The 13,806-nt window shown below is 37.9% G+C and overlaps 1 protein-coding gene across 1 annotated transcript in view; it reads right to left on the minus strand.

Moving 5' to 3' along the window:
* Window positions 1–13,806, minus strand: part of LOC121315498 (ryanodine receptor 2-like) — a 247,360-nt gene that overhangs the window by 143,588 nt on the left and 89,966 nt on the right. The window contains exons 4-5 of the mRNA XM_041249629.1: window positions 7,886–7,900; window positions 6,447–6,521 (exon numbers count right to left, since the gene is read on the minus strand). Of these exons, the coding sequence (XP_041105563.1) occupies window positions 6,447–6,521; window positions 7,886–7,900 (90 nt within the window). The remainder of the gene's footprint in view (window positions 1–6,446; window positions 6,522–7,885; window positions 7,901–13,806) is intronic.

Consider the following 13,806-nt stretch of genomic DNA (forward strand, 5'->3'; position numbering starts at 1 on the left):
ACTTCTAAACGTCCCACTCGGGTACATAAACATTTATAAAATGATGTGGCACCGCCTGTCTTCCTCAGCCACGCTTGCTTGCTATATTTCCTCGCTTTAGACCCTGCTGATCTATTATGATTTGTAATCCAGTTTTCAAACCTTCCTGCTGTCGTTATTCCTAGATCTCTGTGTAATATGTGAGATTGATACATTTAAAAAAACACACAGCAGCTCTTGAGCCTCTACTTAAAAGTTTTAGACAGCATAAGGTAAACAAACTAGATTATGCACATGCACGCATAGTGATTTAGATTGTATATATTATACATTTTTTGTCATTTATGAAACCGTGTCCATGGCCACTGTTTATTGTGAGGAAACCGCAACGGTAAGGAATAAAAAAAAATAAATAAATAAATAAAATGAGGTGTCAAGGTTATGTACTATTTATTTAGGGAATAAACAAAACAATGTTTAATTTGAACTAGCATCCTTTGCTTCGTAGTTCATTCACTGGGGTAAAGTAAGGCCTACACAATGTATGCTTTACTCCTGGGATATTTTTCCACTTTAATGTGTTACTGTCACAAAGAGGGCTGAGTGGTGACGTCAGAACCAGGAAATGAATACACAGGGACAGGACAGAGGAAGTGAAATGATGAAGACGCTTGCTTGCGCTGGTTTATTGAAAATAAAAGGTTTAAACAGACAGAAGGCAGGACACGGCACTTTACGCCAAAATAAATAGACAAATAAAAACGGACTAACACTTAAGAACATAAGAACATAAGAAAGTTTACAAACGAGAGGAGGCCATTCGGCCCATCTTGCTCGTTTGGTTGTTAGTAGCTTATTGATCCCAAAATCTCATCAAGCAGCTTCTTGAAGGATCCCAGGGTGTCAGCTTCAACAACATTACTGGGGAGTTGATTCCAGACCCTCACAATTCTCTGTGTAAAAAAGTGTCTCCTATTTTCTGTTCTGAATGCCCCTTTTTCTAAACTCCATTTGTGACCCCTGGTCCTTGTTTCTTTTTTCAGGCTGAAAAAGTCCCTTGCGTCCACACTGTCAATACCTTTTAGAATTTTGAATGCTTGAATTAGGTCGCCACGTAGTCTTCTTTGTTCAAGACTGAACAGATTCAATTCTTTTAGCCTGTCTGCATATGACATGCCTTTTAAGCCCGGAATAATTCTGGTCGCTCTTCTTTGCACTCTTTCTAGAGCAGCAATATCTTTTTTATAGCGAGGTGACCAGAACTGCACACAATATTCAAGATGAGGTCTTACAAGTGCATTGTACAGTTTTAACATTACTTCCCTTGATTTAAATTCAACACTTTTCACAATGTATCCGAGCATCTTGTTAGCCTTTTTTATAGCTTCCCCACATTGCCTAGATGAAGACATTTCTGAGTCAACAAAAACTCCTAGGTCTTTTTCATAGATTCCTTCTCCAATTTCAATATCTCCCATATGATATTTATAATGTACATTTTTATTTCCTGCGTGCAGTACCTTACACTTTTCTCTATTAAATGTCATTTGCCATGTGTCTGCCCAGTTCTGAATCTTGTCTAGATCATTTTGAATGACCTTTGCTGCTGCAACAGTGTTTGCCACTCCTCCTACTTTTGTGTCGTCTGCAAATTTAACAAGTTTGCTTACTATACCAGAATCTAAATCATTAATGTAGATTAGGAATAGCAGAGGACCTAATACTGATCCCTGTGGTACACCGCTGGTTACCACACTCCATTCTGAGGTTTTTCCTCTAATCAGTACTTTCTGTTTTCTACATGTTAACCACTCCCTAATCCATGTACATGTGTTTCCTTGAATCCCAACTGCGTTCAGTTTGAGAATTAATCTTTTGTGCGGGACTTTGTCAAAAGCTTTCTGGAAATCTAAATAAACCATGTCATATGCTTTGCAATTATCCATTATCGATGTTGCATCCTCAAAAAAATCAAGCAAGTTAGTTAGGCACGATCTCCCTTTCCTAAAACCATGTTGACTGTCTCCCAGTACCCTGTTACCATATAGGTAATTTTCCATTTTGGCTCTTATTATAGTTTCCATAAGTTTGCATATAATAGAAGTCAGGCTTACTGGTCTGTAGTTACCTGGTTCAGTTTTGTTTCCCTTTTTGTGGATCGGTATTACGTTTGCAATTTTCCAGTCTGTCGGTACCACCCCTGTGTCAAGAGACTGCTGCATGATCTTGGTTAGCGGTTTGTAAATTACTTCTTTCATTTCTTTGAGTACTACTGGGAGGATCTCATCCGGCCCAGGGGATTTGTTTATTTTAAGAGCTCCTAGTCCCTTTAACACTTCTGCCTCAGTTATGCTAAAGTTATTTAAAACTGGATAGGAACTGGATGACATGTGGGGCATGTTGTCAGTATCTTCCTTTGTAAAAACTTGTGAAAAGTAATCATTTAACATATTTGCTATTTTTTTTTCTTCCTCTACGATTTTGCCATTTGTATCTCTTAAACATTTAATCTCCTCTTTGAATGTTCTCTTGCTGTTGTAATATTGGAAAAACATTTTGGAATTGGTTTTAGCTCCCTTAGCAATGTTCATTTCTATTTCTCTCTTGGCCTTTCTAACTTCCTTTTTGACTTGCATTTGCAGTTCTGTGTACTCTTTCTGTGTACTTTCTTTTTGGTCCTTTTTTAATGCTCTGTAAAGTGCCTTTTTTCGCTGAATATTTTTTTTAATTGATCTATTAAACCATTTTGGCAATTTAGTTTTACATTTAGATTTGTCTACTTTAGGGATATAATTGTTTTGCGCCTCTAGTACTACATTTTTGAAGAACAACCATCCTTCTTCTGTGGGTGTTTTCTCTATTTTACTCCAATCTACTTCTGTTAGTCTCTGTTTCATGCCTTCATAGTTTGCTTTTCTAAAATTGTAAACCTTAGCTTTAGTCTTTACTTTTGGGGATTTAAAAAACACTTCAAATGAGACCATGTTGTGGTCTGAGTTTGCCAGTGGTTCTCTGACCTCTGTTTTAGTTATTCTATCTTCGTTATTTGAAAAGACTAAATCAAGGCATGCCTCCCCTCTAGTGGGTGCCTTCACAAATTGTGTTAGGAAGCAGTCATTTGTCATTTCCACCATTTCTATTTCGTCCTTCGCGCTACCCACCGGGTTTTCCCATTTTATTTGGGGGAAGTTGAAATCCCCCATTAGTATGGCTTCTCCTTTGCTACACACATTTCTAATGTCATTGTATAACAGATTATTGTGCTCACCGTCTGAATCTGGCGGTCTATAGCATGCTCCTATTATTATGCCTTTTGAATTTTTGTCTGTTATTCTGACCCATATTGATTCGGTTTTATTTTCTTTGTCCAGGTTTAACACCTGGGCTTCAAGACTGTTTCTTATGTATAGCGCTACCCCTCCTCCTCGTCTGTCCTGCCTGTCTTTCCTATACAGTGTATACCCACAAATATTATATTCGTCCCCATCACTCTCAGATAACCACGTTTCTGTAACACCTATCACATCATAGTTACCTGTTAGTGCAGTAGCTTCAAGTTCTAGAATTTTGTTTCTGATACTTCTAGCATTTAGATAAACACATTTAATGGTTGTCTTACCTGAGTTGTTGTTCTTGTTTTGATGCGGTCTCCCTTCTGTTTTTTTGTTGATTTCTCCCCCCTTCCTTTCTAGTTTAAATGCTTCCGAACCTGCTCGAGGATCTTTTCTCCAAGTAGACTAGTTCCCTTGTTATTTAAATGCAGTCCATCCCGTCTATACAGATAGTCCTCGTTGTAGAAAGTGGTCCAATGATCAAGATAGGTGAAGCCTTCCCGTGTGCACCACGTCTTCAACCATTGGTTGGTTAACAAACGGTGAGAAGATCGACACACTAACAAACACGGTGTGTTTAAACAAACAAGTATCATGCTGGTCCCACCAGCACGTAATAGCAATTGATATTAAACTCCTCTCTCTCCTGTTCCCTACTCACCGAACACCCAACAACCCCGCGTGAGTAAAACATGCATCTATATATACTGTTGTGCTGGGATTCATTTACCAATTAATTATTCTCTTGAATCCCAACACATTAATTAATTATGTGCAACCTCGTGCTCACATATTAAATACTTTAAATGCACGTGAAGTGATGAACAATCCCGTGCCTAAATACAATTATACATTTTTTAAACACATGTGAAACACAGACCCGTTTATATTCCATGTACCAATGTCTATACACCAACATTTAACACACCTCACTCAACATACAACAGAAAAAACACACAGGGGCGGGCACTTTGTCACAGTTACACACTGTAACGTCTTGCGATAAAATAAAAGCACACACCAAAGGGCCATGCCCCCCTGCCCCTGCTGCTATGCTGTCTTTGACTGGGTTCTGAGCAATATAATTAAGCGACAGAAACCGTCGATGCGGCTCGCCTGTGTGGTAGATGACCGCGATTGGAGTTATGCGTCCCGAGCCGAAGGGCACTAACGAAAGTAAAGGTCATCTACCACACGGTAGAGCCCGCATCGACAGGGTTCTATCGCTATTAGAAAACGATTTATTTCTTTATTTTCTCTTTTAAAAAAAAACTTTAAAACCTATAATTACCTTGAACTTCTGATATTTCATCAGGTAACATTCCGCTGAGGAAAATAGTCCCTAACATAATTAGAATTGAAAAACGACATACACATGTAGAAAATATTATTATTATTAAAATTACTGTTACTGCAAACATATTTATTTATTGGGGTCTTACTGCTGTTGCGGAAAGAACTGAAACAACAGACTGGCTGGTTTTAAGAGAGGGTGTTGTTCGGCTCCAGCCGATGACAGAAGCGTGGACCAATCGCGTCTTCCCTGTTGATAATACTGTCCAGTATCTGTGAATTGAGCCTTCATTACGGTGTCCTGTCACAGACATGATTGCTCTTGTCTCTAGACCAGTGTCAGAAAGTATGTTTAAGTAGCTTTTTTATGTTATCAGATTAGTTGTAGCTTGCAATGTTAAGAGAAAAAGCCGGTACGTATGCGCAGATTGATTTAAAATTGAATTCGCTGTTAAGCATTTCAACGTTCCAGCAGGCATCTATGCAAAATAGAAGCCCTTTAGATCTGGAAGCTGATTGGCTGTTCGCTCTCAATCGTTTTCTAATGGCTTTTATTACTTTTTGAAAACAAACAAATATCTGAATGAATATTTATATTCTGAGCGATGATCTGAACATGAAAATCCTGTGTTCGTCCCAGCATTACTTTTCATGCATTGTAGTTTTGTGCGATGGCCCCGATGCCAGGGGCTAAAATTCTATCCATAAATTCACTGTTTGGCAGCATCAGTTTTTAAAAAAAATTCCTAATGTTTTTCTTTAGAGAAAAAAAAAAATCCAAGGAAGTACTGTTTTTAATACTGATGTGTTTTAGAAAATGTGTAAACCAGGCAGTTGAGTTTGCTTTATTTAAATGGGTTTATTTATTTATTTTCACTTTAACTGCACACTGATGCTCTGTCCAAGTACTGCCCTACCTGGCCTACGTTTATAGCATTATACAGTACTGTCTACTGGCTAATGCATAGGGCCATGTATATTTGGCACACAGACCGACTTGCTACAGTATATGTTACAGCAGTGGCAGCACCAGTTTTACCAGTGCCAATCAATCAATCAATTAAATTGATTTTATATAGCACCTTTCATGGCGAGGCTTCCCAAAATGCTTCATAGTAAAAACAAGTATACAACATAAAAATAAAAACAATAATACTAAAACATTCAAAATAAGTACTTCAGCAGCACCAGTCTTAGCAGTCCCAGCAGTGTCAGCACCAGTCTGACCAGTCCAGCAGTGTCAGAACCAGTTTTACCAGTTCCAGTAGTGTCAGCACCAGTTTGACCAGTCAGCAGTGTCAGCACCAGTCTGACCAGTTCCAGCAGTGTCAGCACCAGTTTTACCAGTTCCAGCTGTAGCATCAGTGTCACCAGTCAAGGCTTTAACTTCAGTAGCAGTGAACCAAACACATGTCTCAATGGACGTATAAACCCATCTGCTTATTCACATTTATAAGCTCTATTTTTTGTCATATTAATATCAAGTAGTTCTGATAGTGTGAATATGGTAATTTTAGGTTGGTGTGGTGTTGCTGGGAGACAATTTGTTTTAAAAAATATGGGTCATGAAATTTCAAACATCATCCAAGGTGGGTGACTGGCTAAAGAGTTATGACTTACATTGCTTTGCTGTTTGCATTAACAGTCTCCAGGCATTGTAAGATGATAGCGTTCACCTTTAACATCATATCAGGTTTTTTTTTTTTAGACAAAAATGTGATTTTTACCTCAGTAAAAATCTATTCCAAGCTACACCCCTGGAAACATATTATCAAAAACAGTTCTGGAAGTAGCAGAAAGTAGTAAGCATTCTTTATTAATATTCTCACAAAGTACACTTACCATTCCACTGTACGAGTGCCTGAGCAGGACAGCGTGCCCATAGAGAAGAGTGCGGTGACCTCCCCCATGTGCGGTCTGTATGGGTAAAACAAGAAATGTGCTGCAATTGTAACCTGAGGTGTCACCATTTCTCTTCCTACTAAGTGGAAAGCTTCCAACTCCGATTACTTGTTTTTTTTTCCTTAAACACACAAAAGGTTCACGGAAGATATATGGGTCTTGGCAACAGGACTCTTTCTAAAACTGTTTGCTCTTCCGTAACATTTTGCCAAAACATATGTATACAATATAATCAGCGTCTCCAGCTGTCAGTGTTATAGGTATTGTTTTATCTTTTTATTTAACAGGGGGTGTACAGGAGGCAAAAAAAAAAAAAAAACACCAAAACAATTCTATGGCCACCACAGAAGACCAGGACTTTTTTTTAAATTCAACAGGTTCGCAACATGGTTAAATAGTTGGAGTCTGTTTCCAGAACGGCCGTAAGATTTGTGAAACATCAGGAATTTATTTTAAATAGCAGAACCCAACATCTGAACTCATATTGTCAGGTGTATCACTTGTATCAAGTCAGATCTTTTGTCTTGACAATTCTTGCTCATAATGCCTTGCAGCAGGTATTATAGATATAGTAGTAGCTTTGATCTATTACTATTATTTATTTTCTTTGCATTATTCGAGGTCTGACAACACTGCATCTTTTTTGTTATTTTGACCAGTTGTCATTTTCTGCAAATAAATGCTCTAAATGACAATATTTTTATTTGGAATTTGGGAGAAATGTTGTCAGTAGTTTATAGAATAAAACAAAAATGTTAATTTCACCCAAACTCATACCTATAAATAGCAAAACCAGAGAAACTGATAATTTTGCAGTGGTCTCTTAATTTTTTCCAGAGCTGTATATATATATATATATATATATATATATATATATATATATATATATATATATATATATATCTTCCGTAACGTCTTGAGTCCGTAACGTGACCTCAGGACCATAACATGCAACATGTATTGTTTTAGGAGGCATCTCAACAGAGCTGTTAGAAAGCAATTTGATTATGGTCAGAAATACAAGTTAGCCTCGATCAAGACATCATCAGGCCAAGCATTTAACACGTGCTTTAATTAGGAAAGAATAGGACTTTATCGACAATCAAGTGAACCAGCAAGGCTAGACTGCGTACAGGAGTTCCCAACAATTTATCACACTGCAGATTGTGTGACGGAGAATGGGCTGCCAATTATGGAAAATCATGATTAGCTAAATTTGAAACAGACTCAAAGTTGCAAGAGAATCCGCGCCAGAAGGTGATAACAGATGCAAAGTGCTTTTGGGAATGGAAAGGGGAAAAAGCATGCAAGACAATGAAACAGTTTGGGATGTAATGTGTACTTTCACAATGGGGAACCGGGGCTGTTCGGCTGCTTACCTTCATCATAAATTTCTGTAAAGACATAGAAAACAGAAGAGAGACCAGTTTTAGAGCTCAAGCAGAACAGACAGAAAATATTGCACTGGTTATGTGCAATTGCTGCAATCCATGACCTAAAACCTTACTATCAAAATGTTAACAAGGATTAACCATTTTAACAAACTGAATGTAATTCTTAGTTCATAAACTTGACAAGAAACATAGCACAGCTTTAAAAAACATGACACTTAATTAGTAAAATCCAATAGGTCTGATATGTTCTTGAAGTAGAACTTGAAGCTGCTATATACACTGTAGTAGTGAACTGCTTAAAAAGCCCCTTTCACACTGGTACTACTACCTGGCTCCAGGTACATGGATTGTGACCCGGGTAGTCAGAACCCAGGTCGCAGAGACCCACCTCAGGATGTGGGTAGACACGATTTGACCTGGGTCATTGAAACAAAATGCATGATGGCCGTTTGTAAGCCAATGAAATAACAAACAGCCACGCTTGCGTGAAGGTTTCACTTCCGCAAGAAACATTTCTTTTTATTCTGTTTAGCCAGATTTTTGTTGATTGAGACACAGCATGAGCCAGATTGCAGCAGGGATGAATAAACATTTGCTCTAATCAACAATTGGGCCAACGGTTCAATCCAGAGAAGCTTGGATGGAAGCGTCCGTAACACGTTGCATCTCTTGATATGTACATTGTGTACTTGCGTCTGTCACCCAGGTCAATCCTGCTTTATCAAAAGCAGTGAGAAAATCGCACAGCCAACCCAAATGACACTGGGTCCTAACCCGGGTAGGTTCTGACCTTGGTAGAGCATGCCAGTGTGAAAGGGGCTAAATAGGGGTCAATTAGGGGAGAAATGTGCTGTATGTATGAAGTGTATGTTTAACTATGTAGAAAAGTTATTTGCAGTTACTCTATGACAAGATTGTCTGTGGTGTAATTTTATAATTTTGCTGCCTGTTTTTATTTCATTGAATATTGTTTTTTCAACAACAGCAGCACAACATGGCCTAGTGACTTTAGAATTACCCTGCACAGTTATTGTTTGAGAGCTCTTCTACTGCATTAAACACTTCCTAGTCAAAAGGCAGATCAATGGTTTTACTGTGGGCAGCTTTTAGTTTAATGCAGGTTCACATCATCACCATCAGTCTAAAACATTTCAGTCAATATTATATTACTACAAAATCTGTCTTATTTGGTATCAATACTCAATGTTTACTTAACCTTTGATACTAAAAACAGAAACCGTCAATTGTGACAGAATTCACAATGGTTTATATTCAAATCCCATGCACAATGTGTACATGGCAGTGGATTACACTTTTCATGGATCCCACTGGTGAGTTGTAATGTATGCAGGCACAGGGGTGAAATCTGCAGTCTGTGCTTCAGTCAAATGATCTCTGTCTCTGTGTCTTTGCCACCAAGTGCAGTGAAGCAATGCGCTTGATTGGGTCTCTATGGGCACAAGCTGCTGGCTAGAACCATCCCTTTTGGGGGAAGATAACTACTATAAGAGACTTGGCAAGGAACTGGTCCCATGGTAATCTCGTGCACACTGCTGACAGGTGGCTCATCTGAGACAAATTTTATAAATAGACTTGTTTATCATAACAAGTTCACATAAAGGGGAAAAGAACCCCTGTCCCCCTAATCCATAGAGAATGCATCATTAACCAAGACAACAGGGTCCATATTGATCAACACTACAGTAAAGGCACTGGACCACAGCTGGCATTTTGTTTATTTACATTTGACTGGCTTACTATACAAATACAAATATACTAAAAAAAAAAGAGACCCACTTTAGAGAAGTCTTCTTTTGACGATTTAAACTATGGTGATATTTAGATCCACCGTATCAATTTAAATACATTTATTTACATAAATTGAATAGACTCCTGTGTTGTGAGTTTTGTTTTCATTTTTAATAAAAATGTTTGTTTTTTTTAAAGTCTCAAATAAAAAATAAAAAACTAACACATTTAATTTAGCGCTGTAATATAGCAGTTCCAAGCCGTCAAGCCGTATGGGAATACATCTTATAAATGTCACCACAAGACACTTGTAATATTAAATATTATTTGATTTCCTATTGATGTGATCATATATTGAACACATAAGTCAAACTTTAATTGATCATGAGATGCTATATGGTTTTTATGTTTACTTCATATTCATTTGATTTTAACTCCCACAGTTCATGAATAAACATGTATTTGGTGACAAAGACAAAAACATGAATACTGTATATAGCATACACATTTTTTATGGTCTGCATAGTTACTATAGAGTACTTTTTTTTCCTCTCATCGTAGTATAAATCTGTATGTACCATAAGTTCAGCAAAGACTATTATTAAAAAAGGCTATATGCTTTAGTAAGCCCTTTTCAACATCTTTAAGATTAGTGTTTTAATAAAAAAGCCAAGTTTGCAACCTTTATGTATTTACACAGGATTTGGAACACATATGTGTTCTAGAAAGCATGCACCAATATTGTATTGCAGTGCTTGCATTTAAAACGTGTAAAATAATAAGATTACTACATTTTTTCAAAGTGTAATACCATGTTGAAATGTAGAAGTAAGAATGTCTCTGTATAAAGCTTCTCTTCTTGATTGAACTTCACTTTCCTGGACAAAGCTCTTTAGCAATTGGCAGTTTTTAGCAATGTAAGTGTAAAGCACCACTTAATTAACTGAAAAATGCTGAAAGAAATTGGGTATTAGGGTGATAGTGTGATGTAGGTGCTTTTTCTTCTACAGCATTTATATTGTGACAACTCAGCTAAAAGTCATTCAAATCTACAGCAAGCTGCAGGTATATACCAACGCCAAATCATCATAATCTCATCCTTCCAAATCCTGGTACGTAATTTTAAACATGCTACATTACATTTCTAATAAGATTGAATCGAAGATCGAATATAAAAACATAAGGAGCAGTATCCCTTCCCCACCTACACATAAATACACATGCACACACACACGCACGCACACACACTCGCAGAGTGTCTGAATGTGTGCCTTCTCTTCAGGTTCCACTTACAGCTTGTGCATTTGTGCCTAATCATAATGTATGGAGGTGCTGCCACACATTTTAAAATGAATTGATGAAACAACAATTGCTAGTTCACACAGGCCCTTATACTTTCATCAGATGAAACTGAGTCAGTCTATCTTACTATTGGAACTGGCTGAAATAGAAGCAGGAGATAAAGAATATGATTTTTCTTTTTTTTTTTTTTTTGTATATGCTTACCCAAATATTCTAGGTTCAGATCATTCATGACAGATAATTTGCAGCCGCTACTTACTTCAGTAATAACTCAGTACATTAAAGCATGTAACACCGACTATAAATCACTTTGCACAGAATGGAACTACAGGAAAAGTTATTGGTTTATTTTTCTCTTGTATTTTTTTTTTCAACTGCCTCTTGAAAGGCCAGTAAAAATGAGCCTGGTTCATGCATACTAATTATAATTATAATACTAATTATAAATCTATTGTTGCTGAATGAAAAACAGGAGATAAACTGGCGTGAACATATTGAAAACCCGAGTTCTGGAAATTGTTTTTGCAAAATGTTTAGTTCATTATTAATCCAAGTCAAGGATACTTCCCACAGTCAGAAAACAAGTCATGGAAAAAAGAAAAAAGCATGAGGTGTGGTGTTCTCTTTGCTGCTGACACTTTTGTGCCAATAGCCTAATACAGTACACCCTTGCTATAACAAACCTGTTGGGGCCCAAGCCTTTTGTTTGTTATATCAGGGGGTTCATTATAGCGAAAGGACATTCAAAATGAATGATAAACTGTTGGAGTAAGTTAATGAGATGATATTGTGCATGCAAGTAGAATTATATGTACCTGTTCGTCTCATGTATGCAGTAGTCTGCCTTTGCTTTATTCTATTTGTTAAAGAATTAAAACACAGTACATAAAGCAAAAATCACGAATTGAAGCTGAATTTTTTATTCAAAATCAATCTGACACAAATCTTTTCAAAGTGCATCAAATCTTAATCCAGCATGCAAGAATCCCAAACTGATTTTTTATTCTAAATCAACCCGACATGAGAAGTTTGATATAAAAGGTTTCTTCTTGTTGTTTTTTTCTTCAATCACTTAATTGCCGCATGGTTGCTGAACAAGCCAAAAAACAGAGTAATTTTGACAACCAATATTCATGACAGAGATGCCTGTGTTACTCCTTTTTTCAAACAATGAATATAGTTTCCAGCCTTGTTGCAACATAAAATTATTTTCATTTGGGAGGCATTACACAGCGCTTGCTTTTTATTGAGACAAAAAAAGAGTTGCCTTACTGCAAAGTGCGTACAAACCGCAGTGTTGACAGTGTGTTATTTATTTATTTATTTTTTTACCTGGGGTCCATGAGCCAGGTTCGTTATAATGAAGGGTGTTATTGCAAGGGTTTACTGTACTCTCTTAATTCAAGTCCAGTCACATTAGGTTATAATCATAACCCTGGTTCCCTGAAATAGAAATGAAACCATTACTGAATGGGTATTTACCTCCTAAAGACCGAAATCCTAAATACTTTACACCAAAGCTACTCTTTGATCCTGTGATGCAGTCGTGACTCCAACCCGAGGCATCAAAAGTACTGCTGTCAAAGTCATTTTTTTTTTTCAAGTCTGCTCTGAATATTGGATGCTGCAACCTTGAAGGTTAATGGTTACATTTCTATTTCAGGGAACCAGGGTTATGATAATAACCTAATGTTCCCTTTCATGTAGGAAATGTAACCATTACCAAATAGGTGAGTATACCCAAGCCATAACAAAGGCAAGATTGTCTTTGACAGATGCAGTCTGGAATAAAGCCCATGCAGTTGCAAGGCCCCTGGTGAAATGGGCAGTTAGCTTTTCTGGAGGGTCCTGACCGTGTCTGCTATCCACTTGGATAGCCGCTGTCGCTTCCTGCCAGACTAAAAAGGAGGTGGATGGAAAGCATCCAATTCCACAGATTGATTGATATGGAAAGCCAAGATAGTCTTTGGAAGAAAAGCAGGATTGGTGATGGCCTCTGTAAAATTTAAGCAGGCTTTCGCGATAGAGAACGCATGCATCTCACTCACCTGCTTTGTGGAGGTAATAGCAAAGCAAGAAAGGTGCTTTAAGAGATACTGTTTCAGCTCAGTTGAATGCAAGGGCTCTGTGGCAGTGTGATTGCCCTGCACAGTGTTAAATTAGTGTTGGTGTGGTTTATATGTGGGAATGGGTTTATTTTGTGTCGTTTTGGGACTTGATTAGTTTGATTGTATTATTGTTTACAGACGGGCGCTCGATTGAGACTTGCTGCCTGCTATGCTTGGTTGAGGGAAGGGCAGCAAGTGATTGGCTGTGCTGGTCCTCAATCAGCAGGTGGGCGGGTCTCGACCGAGTGTCCGTCAGTTTAAAAACATCCACGGGAGATTGCTCGGGGCTGCTGCAAGGCCTGCCGTTTTCACGGCACCTTTTGAGTTATAGTTTGGGGTATTGTGTTTTATTTTGCACTTTTTGTACAGTTTGCTGTATTTGTCCTCTGTGCGTTACCATCGCTGGTAATGTCACATGACCGCCTTTATTTTACTTTCGTTTTATGTTTTTGTTAATAAATCCTGCGTGCCTGTGCCGGCGTTTCAACACCACCTCTGTCTCTCTGTATGCTTGAACAGCGGCTACCCACACGTGTGACCTGAGGAAGACCCTGTCACAGGCTCAAACAGAGGTTTCATGAGTGCATTAAGCACTATGTTTAGCCTCCATTGAGGAGTAATATCCTTCATAGGCAGCCAAACCTGCCGAGCCCCTTTCAAAAATCAGAAGTGAGCTCCTGAAGAGACTCAATCTTGACGTGACAAGCTGAAATAGCTGCCAGATAGACCTTTAATATGGAGTGAAAT

This window comes from Polyodon spathula, chromosome 5, assembly GCF_017654505.1.
Source record: "Polyodon spathula isolate WHYD16114869_AA chromosome 5, ASM1765450v1, whole genome shotgun sequence".
NCBI lineage: Eukaryota > Metazoa > Chordata > Actinopteri > Acipenseriformes > Polyodontidae > Polyodon > Polyodon spathula.